This window comes from Vidua chalybeata, chromosome 6, assembly GCF_026979565.1.
Source record: "Vidua chalybeata isolate OUT-0048 chromosome 6, bVidCha1 merged haplotype, whole genome shotgun sequence".
NCBI classification, from domain to species: Eukaryota; Metazoa; Chordata; class Aves; order Passeriformes; family Viduidae; genus Vidua; species Vidua chalybeata.
Window position 1 is genome coordinate 4400742 of NC_071535.1, and position 22045 is coordinate 4422786.

Consider the following 22045-nt stretch of genomic DNA (forward strand, 5'->3'; position numbering starts at 1 on the left):
TTCTGTCCAAATAACCCAATTCCTGCTGCGCTCCGAGGGGCTGCGGGCGAGAGCAGCTGAGGCATTCAGAGCACAAAAAGCTGGGTCTGTGCTGCTCTCTCAAACACTCTCCTGCGTGGTTATTAACATAATTAAGTGTTACTCTGTCAGGAGAGTGGCTGGAAAACTCTGTGAATTACCTCTCCAACAACGTGCACTCAGGCTCTGCCAGTGAGCAACGAAATCCAGTTTATGTGCAGGATTTGCTGCTCACTTTTCCCTCCAGGTGTTTCCTGTGTGAACGCCATGGTGTTTACAGAATTCATACTAATGCACATTTATGGCAACCTTTTTTAGTCAGTGAAAAATAAATAATAACTGAAACCAGCTTTTATTTCTAGGGTTCTTTAACAGAGCAAGCTAGGAGAACACAAGATCTATGCTTGCTCTGCCAGAAAGATGCTGCTTTGAGATGAAAATTAGCTTAAAGGGTACAAAATGCTCAATCTTTTCAGATGATCAAGGGGCAGAGGGGGGTAGTTATTGTTCCTGTTATTTCTGTAGAGAACTGAGGGTTTTACACCCTGTTTATTCTTTGAGTCAGTCAGTGGGCTGAGGGTGGGTCACATTCACCTGATCTTTCTGTATTTTCAGCTGTGTATCAAATAGATATCCAGGTGTCTGGCTTTACCTTCAAGCACTGGCTCACCTCCTCCATAAGCCTGGCAAGCACAGTGCTCTGCTCCAAAAGCTGCTCCAAAAGCCAGATGAGATACCTGTACAACAGGATGTCTTTTCCTTTCATTTCTGAACCCTTCTATGACACTATTAATAAAAAAAAAAAAAAAAAAAAAAAAAAAAAAAAAAAAAGCTGCTGTGCCACATTTTCAAAAACCAAACTGACTTGAATGAGTGTCCTGATCCACCAAGCTTTCCATGGAACTTAAATCCAGCTGCTGCTGGTCCCTTCTGGTCACAGCCACCACACCTGGCCCCAGCCAGTGCCTAAGGAAGTTCAAGGTTTCCAATAATTCAGTCAGGACTGTGCCCAACACGACCTTGAGCCATTTCAGAGGGGAATCTGCACCAATGAACTTAGCAGAAGTCCTCACTACTCCTCATCCAAGGTGTGAAGCCAAGAGTTTAAATTGCTGCATGTTGGGAAATATGTGCATGGAAAATTACACAGCAAGTTTGCTTTCCCCAGATCCAGGGGCACAACATTTTGTTCGAGTTCTGTTTTAAATTTTTGCAGGTCCATTTTACTGTCAGTGAGTCCTGAAACACTTCAGTGCAAAATGCACCTCCACACAAGAGAGCTGTGTTAATTTTAAAGCAATTTTTACACATGAACATATAAATGTGTGTGTGAAAAGTGACAGGGTAGCACAAGAAATAAACATCATACATTGCAAACATCTGTCTATCCAAACAAGGAATAAAACTGCTCTGGTTAGAACCTAAGCATTCATCACTAAGTTTAAAATTAAATTAACCAAACTTCAGCACAATAAGCCAAGACAGAATAGGTTTATATGAAACTGGAAGTTCTTCTATTGTAATTCATCAAGTTTCACTTGGCTGTAATAGCTCCTTGAAATTCCCACTCTGAAGTTCTGAGGTCTCTAACTGATCCTGAGGCGGCATCATAAAACTAAATGAGAAAGGTTTTCATGGTGTGTCTATGCCCCAGTGCAGCAGTGCTGTGGCAGCACTATGGCTGATGGGTTTAAGTGCAATTATGAAAGCATGAGAGAGTGGAAAAGGAGGCACGTTCATTACCCTTGCTCCCATGAACCTGTCTTTGAGCACAATCCAAGAAAGCAAGAAGACAAAAGCTTTGTTACAACAGAACAGGGCAGAGACGTCTGTGGCTGTGAGCTTCTTTAAAGCCAGTAAATACAGGTAGTTAGTCAAAGTCCACAGAATAGAAAAAGGAGCAGTCCTTTTAAGAAAGAGTTTCAGCGTCAGACCATCTTCACCAAAAATCCGACTGCATTCCCTACGGAAAGAAAAGAGTTTCAGTCTCAGCCAGGGTTTTCCTTAGCATTCACTCCAGCACAACAAACATTCATTAGGCTTTTATCCTGCTTTTCCTAACTACTCCACACGCCCAAGAGAATCCATTATTTAATTCACATAGGGAAAACAAACCACAATCTTCTTAAAACAGCAATTTCTCAAGAAGAAAAGACGTAACTTACCTGGAATAATCACACTCTGTGCAACAATAATCCCAGGGACTCACACACAAAAATGAAGGTTATCTATAATGTTCCGACAGCTCCCAGACTCTGCCTTCAAGGCCATGAGCACAGGGATTAGAATCACCATTTTTTTTTCTGCAGCTTGCCAGTTTTCTTCTTTTTTTTTTTTTTTTTTTTTTTGCATTGCTCCAAGCCCTGTTTTTGTTCTTACTGAAATATATTTTTATGTGTGGCCAAGGAAGCTTTAAGAATTGCCTAAAGATACTCAAAAAGACTGCCAGACACAGCGTGGTGGGGAAGGGAGCCACCAGGCAGTGGGAGTGAGGCAGGCAAACAGGAGTGTGAGAGAAGGAAGGGAAAGGGAGGGGAAGGTATTTAACAGCTTCTTTTTATTGTACAGTGAAAAGCTCTATTTTCTGGGAGACATTTCCTTGAGGATTAAATTGCAAACAAAACCCCCCACCTTCCCAAACACTGTGTCCCACACAGCTCAAGTGAGCTGTTTGCTTCTTTGGGATTTCAGGAATCTCTGCCTTTCCCAAACTGGGGAGGATGTTTTTTAGCAACTCTGCACTCTTGGTTGAAGGTATTCCTGAAGATATTCCCAGTGTGCTTCACTTCTTGGCATGGCAGGCACCCTGGCACTGCTTAAAACACGGGAGGTCCCACAAGTGACCCTAAAAAGTAGTGGAGTGATCCAAGGTACCCTCAACCTGCAGCTCATCCTTCCATGGAAAGGGACATGGAGGGAATAATCCAAATGCCCTGAGGCTCCAAAGTGCTCACAGCCAAACATGGCTGTGTTTGGAAGATTGCTAACACACTCCTTATGCAGAACGAATTGGCAACTTCAAAGACTGAGATGCGATGTGATGTCAAAAACGTTTGCTATTTGGGGGTGGTCTGATAACTATCCTGATTTGGAAGACAGAATTGTTTTCAGGGCCCTTTAACCATTTTTACTAATTCTTGGGAATTTTGCTGTTAAAGACATCACAGGTTTTTAAGATTGGTCTTAAGATTGGAAACCATCACTCTCATTTTGAGGAAAGTAGAATAATAACATCTCTGTACTAACTGAGATCACCTACATCTTAACCCACATGGTTTTATGATTCTACTTAATAACCACTTGTTTCTTGATGCCACTAAGACAGCCTGGTGTACAAAGCAGTCATTTCTGGTAAAAATAAATTCCATTCTCAAACTCTGTACTCAGGCTGGTGGATCTGCCAATTATCTCCTTCACTCTAGTTAACCTCAACACTCTCAGGAGTCCTGTTCACCACAGATCAGGATAAAAATGATTAAAATATGAAAAAGAACAGCTACAGGTGTGCATCATTTATCTGAGATGTAAAGTAAACAAATTAATGAAGCAAATAAATTAATGCCTAACTTTGCAGGCTTTTGTAACTGTGATTTCAACAGGAGTTAGAGGTGAGAAGTTTCCCTGTGAGAAGGGACTCACTGGCAGCACTTCAGTGTTCCTTGACATGCAGATATAGCAGTTTACCTTTATTTTATTTATACATACATATATATATGTATATAAATATAAATATAGTATATATATGTGTGTGTGTGTATAATTATGTAATATTATATTATATTATATTACATAGTTAATATAATGTTACATAATAAATACAATATAATTAATATAATAGAAATTATACAATAGCATAGTATATTAATATTATATTATATTATATATATTATATTATATTATATCATATCATATCATATTATATCATTGTATTATATATTATTGTATTATATATTACAATATATATTATAATTGATTTATATATATTTTTATATATTTAATATATATATAATAGTGATATAGCAGTTTACCTTTAAAAGATGCTCCCCCTTGAGACTTAGGTGGGTGCAGAGGGTGATTCTGGGCTCAGGCTACATCTCACCATCTCACAGGTGGGTGCACTGTGGCTGTGTCCCCATTCCATGTCACCACAGCCAGGGTGCCCCATGGCCTGGCACCAACAGACCTGCACTGTGAGCTCCACACCTGCCTGGTGGGAATTCTGCCAGCACTTCTGGGGCACAACTGCATCATTTTTAGTCCAACCTGCCTCAGGGGCTGTCAGGATCTTAGAGGAAAGAAACCTGTGCTGTAAGGCAGAAAGGTGCCTGGGCTGCCTCCAGAACTGCACAGCTGGATCCAGATGCCAGAATGGGCCAGGTTTTGTTGCCCTGCAGATCCCTGGGATGTCTGCACACAGCCAAACCTGGAGCAGAGTCAGGAGGATGGATCCAAGTGCCCTGACAGTGTGAATCCTCAGAGGAGGATCTGGGAGAGGCAGGGAGGAGCAGAGATGCAGAGTCAGGAAAAGAATCTGGGAATGCTTTGCAGGCCCCAGGCAATGGGCTGTTTAAGCAGGTGGAAGGGCCTCCATCACACACAGCAATGACCAGACAAAACAGGGGCTGGAGGTTCCTCAACTCACAGTGAAGAAAATACAGCCAAGTCTCTGACAGGGTCGGGATGAGTGAGGCAGAGACTTGATGAATTCACCCCTGTGCCTAGGAGAGCTCCATGAATAATGCTCAGTCAATGAGGAGCTGGGAGAACATTTTATTTTCCCAGTCACATTGCCTGAGGCTTTGTGAGGGCTGGTGGCTCAGTGGTTAACTCAGCCTCTTTGACATGCAACTAAAATTAAACTTGCAGGAGTCTTCAGACATGGCAGTGATTAAAACCTTGGGCTCAGGAGAGAGGGCTCCCTGGAACCCTCCCCACACAAATAATGCTGCAGGCTGCTGACTTAGAGGCACAGACATATCTAGGGGCAGCTGACCCTGAAACTACGACACAAACTCTTTCCAATTGCACAAGAAGTCTATTTAAAACCTGCCCTCTAACACAAATAACTCTTTTTACTTGCAGGTAGTCCTCAGCTCCGGGCAGCGTGCCATGCTCTCAGGAATTACAGCACCTCAGGCAGCCGTGCAGCTTTGCCTCTGGCACCCACCAAATAGCTCGTGTGCCCTCTCAGATATTCTGATGCCAGGCCCTGCACAGGAATGGGTTTGTTCCCTCCTGACACACAGCTGCCTCTGCAGTGAAATCCAGCAGCTGGTTTTAAACAGCTCACAGGAAAAAAAAACCAGCAAACAGGCAGAGACCTGGGGCACAGGAACACAGAGAATGCAGCGACATCACCTGGATGCGACACTGGGGCAGCAAACAACACAGCAGCACCTTCTGGGAGCACCAATTCAGTGCTTCTGCCTAAATGATGGCATCTGCAGCTATAAAAAAGCTCCCAGCTCCACTGCAGGGGACAGGCAGCAAACTGAGTGAGGCTAAGCTCGCTGGTGACTTGTGTCCCCAGCACTGACTGATTCCAGAAAGGGCCAGCTCTGTTTCTCTGGTGGAGAGCTGCAGCAAAAGTAAAGGGGGTTGTGCAGTGCCTGGCTCGGGGGCAGCACCAAGGAATGCTGTGTCCCACAGGAAGGGTCCATGGGAAGGCCAGCTTTGTGCTGATGGTGCTCCTCATGCTCCCTCTGCAGAGCAGGCCTGGGTTTGCTGTTCCACAGGTGGCTGAGGGAGCTGCACTGAGCTACTGCAACACGGAGGGACAGGACTGTGGGTGAGAAACCTGCAGGGACAGGTTTCATACACAAATACCAGCTCATGGCTCAGTCTGCACTTCAGGTGATGCTCACTTCTCCTTATCCAAGAAGTCCAGCTCTTCCCAGTGTGTTTTGTTCACATTAAACCTGCACCTACCAACGCTTTCCCTGGCCAGTGCCCCAGGCTGGCAAGAGCTGCAGCTCCAATCTCAGCTCTCACACCGTGGGTGGATCCTGGCAGGAAGCTGCTCAGTGTCACAGTGCTTGTCCTTGAGAAGCCAAGGTGCCAGATGGGGAGGCAAAATGTACTGACATTGAAAATTTCACCCACCTATTCCACACCACAATTGCATCAGGCTCCTAAGTCGAGTCTGTGCAGTTTCTTCTGCTGTGGTGAATGCTGGCAGGGTTAGAGTTCCTATTTCTGAGCTTCCTGAACTTCAGATCATCTTATCCAACACTAATGCAAGGAGTTTCCTTCTTCTTTCTGGAAGGAAACTCTTTATGAGGGACATAGCTTTTATTGACAATACTGAGGGGATACCCAGAGCTGTCTTCTGCCTCAAGACAACCAAGACACTTCACCTAAACGCAGCAGTGAGTTCATAACCATGAGTTATTTTCTCAGACCACAAGATTGAATGTCTAAGGTAGAGAAACACACATTTTATAATCTCAAATATTGTAATAATAGAATGCTAGAGTGGTTTGGGTTGGAAGAGATCTTAAAGCCCATCCAACGCTCTGCCATGGGCAGGGACACCTTCCACTATCCCAGGTTGCTCCAAGCCCCATCCAACATGGCCTGGAACACTGCCAGGGGTCCAGGGGCAGCCACAGCTTCTCTGGGCACCCTGTGCCACGGCCTCACCACCCTCACAGTCAAGAACTTATTTTCAATATTTAATTTAAACCTGCCCTCTCTCAGTCTCAAGCCATTCCCCTTCCATGTCCTTGTCATCTCTCTTGCAGCTCCTTTAGGTACTGAGCAGCCTAAATTTTCCAGAAAGCCAATCTAAAGTTGTGGATTGAGACTCCTGTCGTTCCAAGTGGGATTTATTAAAGGAGCAGTGGCTCTCTGCAGCTTTGCCAGCCTGGGGCAGCACTCTGCAAGTCACTTCCAGGATCACTGATCTCTGCCAAGATGTCACAGATATTGTTTGTTCAGATCCCCTGGGAGTATCTGCTGGACAAAATGCCTGATGTCTTTAAAGCTCCTGGAGAGTAACTACATCCTCCAGAAACACAAAGATAAATCACCTCTGGTCTCCGAGGAAAGCCTGGAACTGCTGCAAATGGGTTTATTGACAAGAATTAGCTACTGCACTGGAGTAAAGCAGGCAAATGAAGCAGCAAGAAATCTTACAAAAATGTCTTACAAAAAGCCTTGTAACAGGAACAATATCAAAAATGCAAATAAAGAAAATACACAAACAATTAATGCAGGTTTGAAAATGCCTCTGTTCTGGGGAAAAGGCTGGGTGAAATGACCTCCAAAGATTCTTTCCAAATTAAATCTGTCTACAAGTTAGACACACAGATTTTCAATCCGTTAAGTTACCAAAAAATGGAGAGCTCATCCTGAGGAGATGCCCATCCCACATCAATCTGTAAGAGTTTGGACAGTCAAGCTGTAACACAGCACTGAACGAGTAGTTGCTCCCCCTGATGAAATCATTATTTACCAGCAGTTACTTTCTCCTTGGGACGTGACATATCTGACATATCTGTCAGTTCCTGACATATCTGGGATAAGAAATACCCTGGGAAGATTCCCATCACCTCTAACACTGTTCCTGAGTCAACACATTCACTAACCCACTGCAGAAATTCCTGGGGCATTTAAGACAGTGTCCTCAACTTTAAAAGCTCAATTCTTAACAGCTGGGGAAAATATATCAATTATTTAAGCATAGGATTTTTTTTTATGCATTGCCCAAAAATTCTGCTCTGATAGAGATATAATCAATGAACCAACTGCAGGGGATTTATCTGCAGGGATATTTCTTCTCACCTTCTTCCTTATGTGCTGTGCAATTGTTATTACTTCACCCCACATGCAGAAGCCAAGCTGACACTGTTCATGTTCTCACAAACACTCCAGCAGAAATCTGAATGAAGCATCATTAACAGACAAAGCACCAGGGTTTGCAGAGAAGCACTTAATTAAGTGCAACTGTTCCATTTCAGTCACACTGATTTGACAGAAATTATAATTTAGGGCCAAATTACATCCCAGATCCTGGCAAAAAGCAGCTGAGGGAAGAGTTTGGCCCTGCTGCACTCCAGCCAGACAGTCACAAACAAGATTCCCTGTGTGCTCAGGGACAGCAGGAGCCAGGAATGGGCCCCACGCTGGGTAATTCCTGGTGGAACAGACAATTCTGCTGGAGTCAGGCAGGTTCTTTTCCAAGCAAGCCTGCACTGGAACAGAATTGGATCCCAGCCCAAAATGACCCTGTGAATCTCTTCCCTCCCTGGGCAAGGTGTGGTATCTCTTGGTGAGCTGAGTTTTGTCCTGTCCTTTAAAGCAGCTCCCGTGTCACTGTCAGATCAGTGGAATAAGAAAAGTGGAGGAGGAACTGTGAAACCAGTTGTCAGAGAATGTGAGGTCCTTCCGAGCCCTGCAGACAGATTAGATGTGGTTTTCCTCAGAACTGGCTACAGTGAAGCTAAGCTGGCCCTGGTGGTTGGACTGGATGATTTCTTTGCGTTCCCCCTTAACCTTGTATTTTCTGATTTCTTTGATTTCTCAGGGGCTACTGAAAAGGGATTTATACATTTCCAGCAGGAGGAAAGGGCAGTTTGCATCCTGCTGTACTTGCTCAGCACAGAGAGCAAGCCATGGTCTTCCACATGGAAACCACCTCCTCAGCTCGGAGCATTTTTCTTCTCAGCTAGGAGTTGGCTTGGTTGTACCCAACACTGCTATTCTATCATAAATGGACCAGGGCAGATTCACCTGATCCAGGCAAGAACACAAAATATAGAGATATTAGGCAAGATTGTAAGCAGATTATTGACCTTTTCAACTCATGAAAAAAACCCTTTAACAATCAAGTACCCGTTTATTCATCACACATCACTCATCTGTCAGCCTCCTGTGAGCTATTTATGAATGAGGTTTTCTGCAGCATGACCTTTATTCTGACACCACGGGTGGAACTGAGCACAGCAGTGATCTCAGCCCTCAGGAATTAGGTTTCTTAAAGGGATACTGCCACGATAAATCCTACCTGAATTTTTTGATTGGAGACTGCTTTTCCTGTGCAGTTGCAAGATGCCCGGAATAATAAATGGGAAAAATCATAATGTTCCAGTTTGTTGAGAACCAAGTCATGAAAAAGGGACAGTCAAAGGTCTCAAAAGTGATCTTTACGAACTGTGTGGTCCCAACCCAGGAGGAAGAGACGGACAAAATGATCAGGAATCTCCAGATTAGCTTGAGAAATGTGGATGTGCAAGACTGGCATCGTGTCTGTCCTTCAGCTTCTTGGCTGCTGCTCTCTGTGTGCGTTTGTGTTCCTTCTTCTCCTGAAAAAGAAAAAAAAGGAAGAATAGAAAAAGAGTTGTACATGTAATGAATGCATTCAAAATAATTCTTGGCAAAACCTCCCATTCTGGTCCAAGTCACAAATCATCCCTTGCCTTCTCCCTGTAAGTCCTCTATGTCCCATAAATACTGAAATGCTGCACAGAAGTATTTTAATAATACCATCTCTGTCACTTCAAGGAGGCAGAACCAAACACAAACACAACAGTGAGGGCTGAGGTAACAGCATTACAAATAAGCTGTTGTCACTATTTGCTTTATCAGCCCTTCATTCCCCGTGCCAGCAAACCTCCAGAATAAAAATACATCCTTTGGAACCAACAACGTTACAGAGGCAATCACTGTGTGCAACAGAAGAGCTCTCTGAGCCTGCAAGTCCAGAGACAGCACCAAGTTCTTATTCCTCAACATTTTAATTCCACAATCACTTTTATTTGTAAGCTGGGATGGGGAAGAAAGAAAGCATTTGGTTTTATGTACCCAAGCAGAGAAAGGCTTTCTGCAGTCAGGTTGGTGTACTTACGTTTCTGAAGTTAACAAAGGAACCTGGACAAAAGTGAAGCTTGGCATGCCTAGAAAGAAACCTCTGCATGTAAACAAGGAGCAGCAGGAGAGCTGGCATTTCCCATTTCAGCACAGAGGTTTTCAGACCTAAGTGCACGTTTCCTAACACAAGTGGGGAGAATTTGATCTCACTGACTGGTGCCTTGCTCTCCAGACAGATCTCCCAGAGATGCAGCCCATGATCCCTGTTTTGCTTTCCTAGATCCCAGCTGAAAACAAGGAGCACTAACACTGAGCAGCACTCACGGGGCAGCACCGAGCTCCCACCATTCACCCTGTCTGACCACATCACACCAGTCTGGTAAAAGAAACAGGAAAATCTTCTAAAAATCACGGCCTGAAGGTAGTCTTAACTACTCCTATCGATTATCACCCACATTAATACATGATGTGATGAATAGAAGAAACAATATGATTTTGAGAGAAGTTATAGATGCACTGAGTGAGAGAATACCCTGTCCTATATCCAACTTTTATGTGACAGAGGTATCCTTTCACACTCAGGTTGAATTTCATTTTATATTATTGGTTTTGCTACATTAGCCATAAAGAAATGTCAAACTGGGGTTCCAAGCTATTACTGTAAACCAGCATTACACATAAAAAAAGATTTATCATAGCAGGGAGTGCATTTGGAATCAAGAATTTTCCTAACTAGGACATGGAGCTTTTTGCAGTTGTAATTGTGTGATGTGTTTTTTTCCTAAAAATAATCTGTATTCAGTGGCTCCATTGTTTAGTGGTGAATCAAGAATTTAAATAAAATTACAGGTTTATTAAAAACATGCAGAGGATAATCAGCCACGGGTCTGAAAAGGCAAGCATCCTTTTAGCATTCTCCTTGGCTGCTGAGAGAAAGTAGATATTTTTATGGTACTAATAATGACTGACATCTATTGAAAGGTAAATTACAGTTTATTTGCAAGTTAGAATGGCTTAAAAAGAATATATTAGAGTAGCATCAACTTGCAGGTCTTCCTGCCAAGTAAAACTACCATGAAATTAGTCCTTTTTCAGCTACCACTTAAAATAATCACATAATGATAGAAGAATAAAGCACTTTTAGCCATGCTTTCTATTTTTCAATTACAAAATAATGATGCAATTGGTGGCACTAGGCACGACACCACCATCAGCACTTGATTTGGATGTTACAGTCCCATGTCAGGGAAAGGCACAGAAACACACACTTGTTGCAAGACCTACCTTGGATTTAAAGACCTGTGTAAATTTTAGCCCGAATAAATGCACAGTGGGGAGCTGCTGTAAGTTTTTAATCAGTGGGATTCATCCCATGTGATGTAGTTAGCAAATAACTGTGTATTCAGGATGAACATGTTGTCTGGGGCCCCTTTATATTTAATGATAATGGAAAGGCATGGTGAGAGGGGAGCTGATCCCATCCTCATATATCTACATCTATCTACATCTAAGCTCACTGGAGGCATTTAACTCTAGGCCAGATATTTGCAATTACATTAAGTGAAATTGTGATTGATCCCTGTGACAGAGCAGCTTGACAGCTGCTTTCAAAATCCATGGGATGTGCACACCTAATTCCTGGCCAAAGAGTCAAAAGGACAAGAAATGGATTTCAAAATAATGACAGGGCTTGAACTCGAAGCCACAGGGTGAGCAGGCACATGGTTCCTGTTAAAGAGGTTTAGGGATTTCCAAGTCATGAAGCTGGGGCTGGAGCAAGCACTTGTGTTTAGACACCCAATGATAATGAGGAGAAAACAAACTGATCAGCCAAAGTGGCTGGGAGACAGCATTTTACAACTGGCAAGGTAGCAGAAATCCTTGGGGTCTGCATTTGGATGGGACTGGAACAAACCAAGAGACTTATCCTGGGAAGAGCACAGAAACAAGGCTGGAAGCACAGGTAAGAATGCAGATCACACTGCAGGTGACACAGGAGATGGCACTGGCCAATGGCAAACTGTGTGGAAGGCAGTGAGCAGAAACACCCCTGCATGGTCCTTTGGTCCACAGTGCAATTCTTACTGACAAGATGGTCACAGAAGAGCCTTTTGCTTGCAGGGTTCAGAAGAGTGAGATCAGGAAAATCACGACCTACAGATTTTCATTGGAACTCTTTTGGCTATTTGGCAGCTAGACCCTAGAAAATTATATTCTTTGTATTTGTTTACCTATTGGGTCAGTCCTAGTAAGACTTCTCTGATGAGGATGGGAAGATCAGGATCAAAAGGGAAATTAATAAATGCAAAGTAAGTGCTTAGAAGAGTATGATGTCCAGACACTACTCAAGTGGCCTAGAGCCCTTTCTTGGAGAAGATGGATTCTGATTTTCGATGTTCCTTAGTGCCACCATGCACAGTTGTTTCAGCCTGATATATGGAAAAAACGAGATTTGGTTTTCTGATATCTTAGCTATGATCTTAACTGCAAGATGCTGCATCAACTCCTTGCAGCAGTGATCACCTCCAATACTCTTCTGAGGGTTTCCATCAAGACAGTACTCCTGGAGCATGAGATCCTCTGTTTTCCAGCACAAGGAGGAAATGGATGACTCTTGCTGCCATCAGAGGTCCAGTGACAAGAGGAAGGCTCAGCTCCCCCAGGTCCAGAGTGCAAGGGAGATCCATCCTGTTCTTCCTCCCCTTTTTGCTCACAGTATCTACACAGGCAGTCTTCCAAAGAACTTGGGCAATCAAATAATTTCCTTCCAGAAAGCTTGGACAGTTAAATTATTCCACTCATTTAAAGTCTCTCCTCCTCAACAGTGTGGTTTAGCAGACTCACAAGCCTGTGGCTGCACACGTGTAACTGCTCCCATCCCATGGATGGACACCATGGTGAAGAGGTCAGTGTTCACCACACCTACAGGTTCATTTGAGCTAAACTTTTGCAGTGAAGCTGACCGACGATCTGAGCTGTGATGGTCTTCCCTAGAAATCCTTCCACCTGCTGCTCCTTCTCTTCCTCTTCATCAGAGCACGAGCTGAGGTCATCACTGTCTTTGAGAAGGAGCTCCTCAGGGCCCTGGCGCGTGGCCAGGCTGAAGCTGAGGAGACACAACCACTCTGTGAAACCCTAACCGTGCGCCAGGGTTAACCAGCCCTGAGGATCTTCACGCTGTGCCGGGCACCTAACGCACGTCAGGTACCTGCGAATCCCAGGCTTCTCCTCCCGTCCGTGCCACCTTCCCGCTCACCCCCGGGCTCGGGAAGGACCTGCACGTGGCAAACCAAACCTCAGCATGCTCGGGCCCTGCCCCATCTCTGCGGAGACAGAGGGAAGAGGCCTCCGGCAGGCCCGCGGTGGCGCCGGGAGTGGTTCCTACCTGATCTGCTCTGCCTCTCGACTCTGCTGTGCCGACAGATTCCCGAGGGACTTCGATTCTGCAGCTCAAGAATGGGAGCAGCAGAATCTTCAGCAACAGATAGAGGGGAGAGCTGCCTAGTCATGCCTCTGTGTCTGCTGGGGCAGTTGCCTCCTGGCTTGCATTGGATGACAGATGATCGTGAGGCACCTGAGAAGAAAGAGTTTGCATCAGTTTTGTCTGGAAAGTCCCTGGAGGAACGCGGGGCTTTCAAACAGGCTGGCAGTGAAATGCACACAAAAGGAAGCGCACGGCAAAAAAATGCAGGTTTCAGCTCTGCTCAGGATAAAGCAAATAAGTGAGTAAATAAATACTTAACTCTCTCCCCCCTTACAGATAAAAAGGTGCTGCATGAAAACCAGTCTTCCCCATGAAGAAATGACAGCCCCATGCTGCAGAGTATTCTCAGCCCCACGGCTCCGTCCACAGGGCCTGCACAGTCAAAGGAATTTGTACTCACGTGGGGCCCTTCCTGAGCACTGACACTGAATCAGGCCAGAGGAGAGCTCACCATTCCCCCTCAGGGTGGGAAGGAGGGCTGAGGAACCACTGCCTCCCTCAGTGCTGGGAGCCTCTCTAAAGGAGAGCTTCCTCTTTCCATCCTCCAGAATGATCCTTGAGACTCTTGTATGGAATGAAGCCATGGTCACTCACAGGTCTTTTGGATGAAGATTTCTGCTACAGGACTGAAGATGCCGATTTTAAGCGTTTACAAACACCAAATCAGAATCTCCACATCTTCAGAGAGGTTGTTTTTTCTTCCTCTGCTACATGCAGACAACTCCAAGATGAGACATTTCACACGGAGGCATGAGGTAGCAGAGAAGCCCCAGGACCCAGAAATACCAGTGGTACCAGATGAAAATTTTTCCAGTGAGTAGGACACCATACTTAATGAGTAAGAGCATGAAGGGCTGCATTAAGAATCAGGAATCAACAGCAAGGAGTGCAGTGCTGGAATCCATCAGTGTGACTGGTAGTCGATTGTGCAAGGACTTCCAAATTTATTGAAGGTATCTCTGTAAGAGGTCAACACACGAGCAGCACAAGAGAGTCTTCTTCTCCAGCAGAAAGTCAGGATGGCAGGCCATTCTGGCAGATATAAATGTATGTTCATGGCCAGCTGAGATCACCCACTGCTTGTTTTGCAGCTGCTACTCCAACTGGTGACCATCTCACCTAAACTTGTGGAAGATACCCATACCCAGAGCAGCCACTGACCTTGCTGTGACTTGGAAGGATTTAACATGATAATCCCAACTACTTCATATTGAAAAGAATACAAAAATAGACACAAACCCCATGCATAAGGTGCCACACGTGTAACAACTGTGGCAGAAATCCCAGAGGGGAACATTCTTTGTTGCAACACGAGCCATTCCAGTGCACTTTGAGCAAAACACATCAAACTCAACTACTGCTTTAAAGTATATTCCAATGCAAGGGCTGTATCCAAGACTCAAGAACTGAAACACGACTCTTGCCAGTGGGTTCATGCAATCTTCCATGGACTTAAAGGTGTGCTGGGTTCACCAAGTCTAACAAAGACCAATGTATAAAACACAGAATTATACAGAAAAAAAAAAAAATCTCTCAGCCTATTTAGAGCCTGCAAGGTTAATTTTTACCTACCAAGTAGACAAGTGACTGAACCAGCAGCTGACCCCCTCCAGGTGATCTTTCTCAAGATGCTCTTCCCTTTCTTCTCTGCCCATTATGAGGGAACTCTGACTCAAGGGGGGCACCCAAATTTAGATTCCAACTGATGATAAAGTCCTACAAATCCAATCAATGTAGTAAACAACCCACACTCTGACAGCACAACCACAAACCCACTTTGAAAAATTAAGACCTACATGATGAGAAGCAAGATAAGCACTGTGTTGCCTCTCCTCAATTTTTGATGAGCATTACTTTCTAAAGAGCTTTCTAGAGTCTACTGGATTTTTTCAGATCTTTAAAAAACTGTTCAGCTTCACAAATTTACTTTTTAATGGAGAAAATAATGCTTTAGCAGCCACACAACTCCCTGAATGAGTTTGTTCCACTTATTTCAAAACTTCAAGAGCTACCTCTCCCACTGGTTAAACAAGAATAATGTCACCTACTTCGTAAGACTTAGCAAACATCTCGCAAGTTACTCTTGCGAGTTACACCTTCATTTGTCATCTGAAAATTAGTCCCAGCCTCCATAAGGTTAAGCCAATCACTACTTTTGGGGCCAAATGTTCAAAAAGACATTTGTATTTTTTCAGGTCCACAACTTAAAGAGGTTTTATTTTGAGGAAGTGTTTGCTGGCTGCCTGTCCTTGGAGAAGAAGCCACCGAGGTGGCTGGCTCCACATCACTCCTCATTTTGATATTCATCATTTAAAGAGATTTCGTTACATTGAAAGACACATGTTATGCCTCAGTTCAGATTAATTTCAGAACAAGATTCACATTATACTCAGCAGTAGTCTAGCAGGTGACATGCAACCAAAATTTGATGGAAGCCTATTTTTTCCCATGTGCAAAAAGAGCTCTGAGTTATTTGTATCTGGTACAACAGAGGGACATGAATCTTCTCCTGTGCATTGACAAACTCAGCAGGTGAGACCAAAACTGTAATTCAAGAGATTGCATTAAATTGAAAGTCACTGCTTGATTTACTGAACTCTTCTTCCCTTATACCTGAAGCAATCAGACAGCACAGCCATTTATCAATATTTCATTGTTACAGCTAGAAAGCCTGGAACACCTAATGCTGCTCAATCTGAACATATTTTAAGGACATCTGTTGATAGGACAGGTGAAGAGATAAATGCTGGGCTCACTTTCCAAACCTGGAGCCAGCAGCAGGGACAACAAATCACCATCTGCACAGCTGAGTAGTGAAACCTCCCAGGTGGGCAGTGTTGTCCCATGGGAGAGGAAGGGAAGGCAGAGCTCATGGAACTCTGGTTCTTTGTCTCACTCCACAACTCTCAGCTGTGGAGCAGGGATCCGCTAAGTCCCTCCAAACTTGGAGGGATCAAGGGCAGCATTTTCCACTGAACTTCCATACAGGGAATAACAGAATCATAGAATGGTCTAGGTTGGAAAGGAACTTAAGATCATCCAGTTCCAGCCCCCTGCCACGGACAGGGACATGACCAGGGTGCTCAAAGCCTCATCCAACCTGGTCTTGAACAACCACCCTGAGCAGAGATGTCAACACGGGGTGGGACTTCTTACACAGTTTGTGGGTTTAGCAGGGATGAATCACAGCTGAGAATGAAAGTACATTTTGGGCATCATTTGCTATCTTAAGAGAATGCTACTGGAAGAGACTGGGGAAAAAACAAGCAAGAAAAACCTCGCCAGACTGTCAGATCTTGCTGCTGGAAGTGTTCCTTGGAGGTTGTAATTGAGTGTCAAAGCAAGACTCTGCTAACAGGACTGACCAAAGAGGAAAGGGAGAAATGGAAAATACCTCACACTATTGTATCCAATACATCTTAATGCGCCAAACCCACCTGGATTATTTTTCATTATTGGATAAAAACAAAGCCATGCTCCCGTTTTTTTACAATTACTTTAGTGATTGTAAATTTTTTTTACAATTACTTTTTTTTTACAATTACTTCGTTTCTTAATCTGTTTCAGCAAATCTATTTCCTCACCCTGCAAATGTAGATGTTTTATAGCTTAAGAAGTAAAGCCATTTCTCTGCACATGGAGACCAAAGAGAAACCAGCAAGGAGAACACGTGGCTTTCCACAGGACTCTAACAAAGTTTGTCCCCTTCTGGCATTAATTACTATACACATATCCCAGTGAACTTTGATTTAGGAAGGTAATTGTGCCCGTGACTAACCTAAACCACGTGATTAATATCACTCAAGTCCAGCCTTTCCGTGTTCTTTAAGACCATTCTGAGTCCCAGCTGGGGGAGGAGGTGGCCCCATCTGCTGCTGTCATGATGTCCACTCGAGCCAGGAAGAAGAAGCACATGCTGGCCCTCAGAAGCATTTTCACCACCACCTGTAAACAATGCACAGCTCCCTTGCCCCTCTGAAAGATGCAAGACCTGACTTGTGGCTCTCTGCTCATGGTTTCCAGATGCAGCTCACACAGTGAGAAAATGTGTCCTTGTCTTGGCTAGAAAAATCCCTTTGCTATTTTCCAGGGGGCTTGGAGAAAAGGATAACACTCTGAGGTTCAAAACCAACTCTCTTCAGATCATCTTCAAGTATATGACATCTTTAGCATGTGACAGCAGCGTTTGGAAAAATAAGAACCAACCCATGCAATTTCATTTGGACAATGGCCTCACAGCTGCTCATGGATCATGGAATATCCTGAGCTGGAAGGGACCTGCAAGGATCATGGAGTCCAAGTCCTGGCCTTGCACAGGACAGCCCCAGGAATCCCACCACGTGCCTGAGAGCATTGTCCCAATGCTCCTTGAGCTCTGTCAGGCTTGGTGCTGTGACCACTCCTCAACCACGCTCTGCGTGAAGAATCTGTTATAAATCCAACCTGAACCTCCCCTGACACAGCTTCACGCTGCTCCCTCTGGTCCTGGATCACATGGATTGCCAGTGAAATAACCAATGCAACACAAAAATGCAACCTTGGAACTAAATTCTATGGCCAGATCGTCTTAGGATTGATTGTGTCCTTTTCTTTTCTTTTTTATCCAAGTGCCCTGATGGAAATTTAGAACCTCTCAAACAGGTAACTGAATTCCCTTCCAAAAGCCATCTGTGCATTCACGACACTGCATTACTGACACAAAGTGCTGGCTCATTTAGAGACAGCAACATCTGGCTTGATGGGATGCGCCAAAACACATTCTCTTTATTTGATTACACAATGAAATCGATGGTTAAATAGGTGATGGAAATGAGCTGAACAATTTCTGCGTGTTATATTCCCAAAGCCCTGCAGAGCACTGGTCACCTCTGGCTAGCACCACAGTCAGAAGACAGAGCAGCTTTGCCAAAAGGCCACTCAAGGCACCTACAATCTGCCTTTTACTCATTCAGTATTAAAATAGTCTTACTTTACTGTGTCCTCAAAATCCCAGCGCCCGATTTCTCATTGTCTCTGTGCTGACAAAAGGATGCCTCCATTGCACTGCCACGGAAACCAGCGCTGGGCTTTGACAGATGGATGGAGGTAGGAGTGGGTCTGCTGTGGTGTGGAAAACACGTCAGTTGAACGTTCCTGCTAAATTGGGCCCTGGAGAAAGAATTGCCAACGTTCCTTTTACCCTGCAGTGGTACCTGCAGGAGCAGCACCCACCCCAGTGATGGACCCCCTCACACCCCACGAGCCCCCAGAGCCTGTGCATGAGCTCCCCTTGAGCAGGGGAGGGCAGGAAGCTCTCCCAGTGAAATTCTGCTCTTACTGGTGCATAGCAAGGAGCAGATGATGTGAGTTTTGCAGTCAGGGAAATACTGGATGCACATTGAAAAGGTGTTGAGTGGTGCTGCTGTTGGGAGAGGTGAAGAGAGCTGCTTCTGTCCACTTTACAACAAAACCTCATTAGGTTGGATTAATTACAGCTTTAATTGGATTGTTTGCTACTGTTAGCACACTGCTGGGAGCAGGGTATGCAATACCATCAGTCCTCAGTGACTTGGGTCCATAGCTTATTTTATGCCAGCCACTGCCTGTAAAATCAAATTGTGCCCTTCACTGCACTGGTGCAAACCCACAGGACACCAGTACAACCAGCCCATTGGTCTGGGCACACACACTGGCAAACTCCCCAGCTTTTAATGTGCTCAGAACCAGCAATTTGACCATGGATGTGAAGCATGATTACATTTTACTAAAGCCAAGCAAAATCAAGAAAACAAGCACACATGCTTTGCTGGCAGCAGGCTACACAGGTTTGAGGAATAAGCATTTCTTGTTCAGTGAAGAAAATTCCTTTCAGCATGTCTCAGGCATTTGGAGAGAATGTTCTCCATTTAAACACTGCAATGGTCTCTCTGTATTAGTAATGCACAGATGTCTGTTCAGACTGATGCCTTGTTCTGGAAGTTTTCATGTTTGAAGGGGATGAGAAGGTTATCGGTTTTTTTTTGTTTTGGCTTTTTTTTTTTTTTTATCCTAGGGGAAAAGATTTTCAGATTATAATGAAAAACAAATGACTCAGTGATGGCGTACAGCATTTCTCTTGTACTATGATTAACTATTGTCAAGAGCAGAAAGCAGAAAAAGCAGATATTTTTGTTGTGGTTTACTGGTGACATCCATCAGCAATTTCTGCCAATTATCTCTTCAGTGTCTGTACACAGCCCTCACTCCAGATCAGCAGACAGCAACTTTGCTTACAACCAGGAATCTCAACAGCTTCCACGTGCCCTCCCATCCTTGCAATAAAATTAACAAAGAGAACTTAAATTTCACATCCTTTAATTCACTTAGTGCCTGATCAAGGGATGTGCCACTCTACATCCTCACACCTAAATAACCCCTTCCAGAGGAGCAGTTCCAGCCTATTTGTAAAAGGAGGGGATCCGAGTTAGCCAGTCAAAAAATCCCCCCCAGACCTGCATCTCCTTGGCTTTTGTAAGTGGGAAATAGTTGATTTCCCACTTATAAGTGGGACATATAAGTAGGGAATAGTTTATAGGTGGGAAATAGATAAGTAAGTAGCACAGAGGCATCTCCCCACACATTCCCCAGACCCCCACAGTCAACAGCTCGTCCCTGAGATGGGGCATCTCTCATTAATTGCTCCAAGTCTGATGCTTCTACGTGCAACCCTGATTAATACAAGCCTCTAAATGCATCCTTCTGCACATCAGCCACATGCTCTTGTGCTGAAGAACCTGCTCTGAGATGGAAGCTCTTGTGCCAACCAGCCACTGTGCTGTGGTCTGCACCCGGTGCTGTGTCCTAAAGCCTCTGACCAAGGACAGCAGCACCAGGCTGCAACAACCCTGGTGCGCAATACCTGCAGCTGTTAAAAAAATGACAATAAAAACAGAAAAAAGACCTTAGCAGGAAGGATGTGAACATGCTACAGGGTATAGGCAAGCTGTGGACTGCCTTATCCAGAGCCCTGGAGCCCAAAGGCCACTCTAGAGAACTTCTCAAATTCTGTTTTTCTGAAGTAAGTGGCTCCTGTTTGTATTGCTCTGGATGAAGGCCTTTCCTCAAAACATATAAAAATAATTACTAGAAAAAACCCAAATTCCTGTCCAAATCTTTGTTCCAGCTACATTTTCTTGAAAATCGAGTTAAAAATACAGAAATATTTTTTCTTATTTCAGCCTAACTCAAACAAATGTATCACTGCTTTTTCTTTAAGAATGGACAAGGAATTTCATTGATTTGACACCAAAAAATAACACACCAGCGCCAGTGTGGGAGTGTCAGAGCAGATCCTGGGAAAAAGGCTTATTTGAGAATATCTGTGGTGGAACTGGCAGCTGGAATATGCATTTTGAAACACAGTGGCTACTGATATTTGAAAGTTACTAAGCATGACAGCATACTTAAGAATTTGAAGAAATGTAGAAGGGAGTGCTGCAAATGAAGAATGATTTTTATATGTTGAAATCAAAACTACATCACACAATGACCTACAAAAAAAAAAATTTAGAACATCCATTTGGAGCGGAAGGTTTTGGACTGAAGTCTGCTGTTAGAAAACATTGATGGCCTCTCCATTGAAAAACAAATGCTGTGTTGAAATCTCAGAATTAACCATGACAGCTCTGGAGGCAGAACACACTGACCTCCTGTGGGGAGGGGATGGACATCTCCTCCTTCAGCACAGAATTTTTTTCCAGGCAAAGAGGGGAACAACACTGGAACTTAAGACCCTCTGTCTCCTTCCAGGACTTTAAGTTTTTGCTTACAGAAACACCTTTATTTTAAGTTTTTGCTTACATAAACACTCCTCTGAGACCACCTCAGTGACAACTTCTGAGTGAGGCCTTTGGGACTCGCACATTCAAAGGGATATCCTTTGCTGCATCAGACTACAGGACTTCCCCCCCTCCCCAGATATACCTGATCCAACATGAATTCAAGCCAATCTCAGGATCAGACCATCTTCCCACCACTTCAGCACTGACTGAGCAAGATAAACACAAATCATTTGATTCAAAGCTGCACACCATCGCATAAAAACCCCCTCTGCTATAAGTTTTGTAATGAATTATATCAGAGGGCTTCCAATTGTTTCGCAATTTATACACTCTACTCCAAACCAAAAGGTCAACAATCTATTAAAAAAAATCCTCTGAAAATTAATCTTGTCATTGCTAGAATTTGGTGACATTTCCAAAAATAAAAAGACATTCCCAGTTAAAATCTCACTTTTACTTTCACTGCTGTAACTCAAGAGTAGCTTCAATGAAAGCCACTTTGAGGCTGCTTTGACATGAAGTTGTTGTGAAAGGAATTTACACCCACCACAGTCCAGGTATCACTCATATGTACCTCATTAACAAATAATTACAATATAGCTTCTACTTTCAAGAAACACTGCAATAAATCCAGGCTGGTTCATGGATGTCCCAAGATCCAAAACAGCAGCGGTGACACTGATGGACAGCTCAGCAACACTTTGTATTTATTTTGTATTTTATATTGTACGTTGTATTTATTTGTATTTGTATTTATTTCCTACACAAACTGTTGCCTCTGATGGTGCCTCCAGGGAGTGATTCATTCCAGCTCCCCCAGATACCAGTCCTGGGAGGTGAATCACCTGCTGCAGGTGCCCAGCTCTCCCAGATTTCTCAGTACTTACCAAGGCTTAGATTTAGATGGATGTGGATGAGTCCAAGGCTGGCTGCC

At 44.0% G+C, this 22045-nt stretch overlaps 1 protein-coding gene across 4 annotated transcripts in view; it reads right to left on the reverse strand.

Annotated features, from left to right (window-relative positions):
• The window catches only part of SLC35F4 (solute carrier family 35 member F4), a 117310-nt gene that overhangs the window by 8557 nt on the left and 86708 nt on the right, over positions 1–22045 (reverse strand). For 2 of the 4 annotated variants that reach the window (XM_053946629.1, XM_053946630.1), the window contains exons 2-4: positions 13214–13402; positions 9026–9323; positions 1762–1981 (exon numbers count right to left, since the gene is read on the reverse strand). In XM_053946629.1, coding sequence (XP_053802604.1) covers positions 1762–1981; positions 9026–9323; positions 13214–13402 — 707 coding nt within the window. Of the gene's footprint in view, positions 1–1761; positions 1982–9025; positions 9324–13213; positions 13403–22045 lie in introns of those variants that run through there. The other 2 variants (XM_053946631.1, XM_053946632.1) reach the window with 2 other exon arrangements.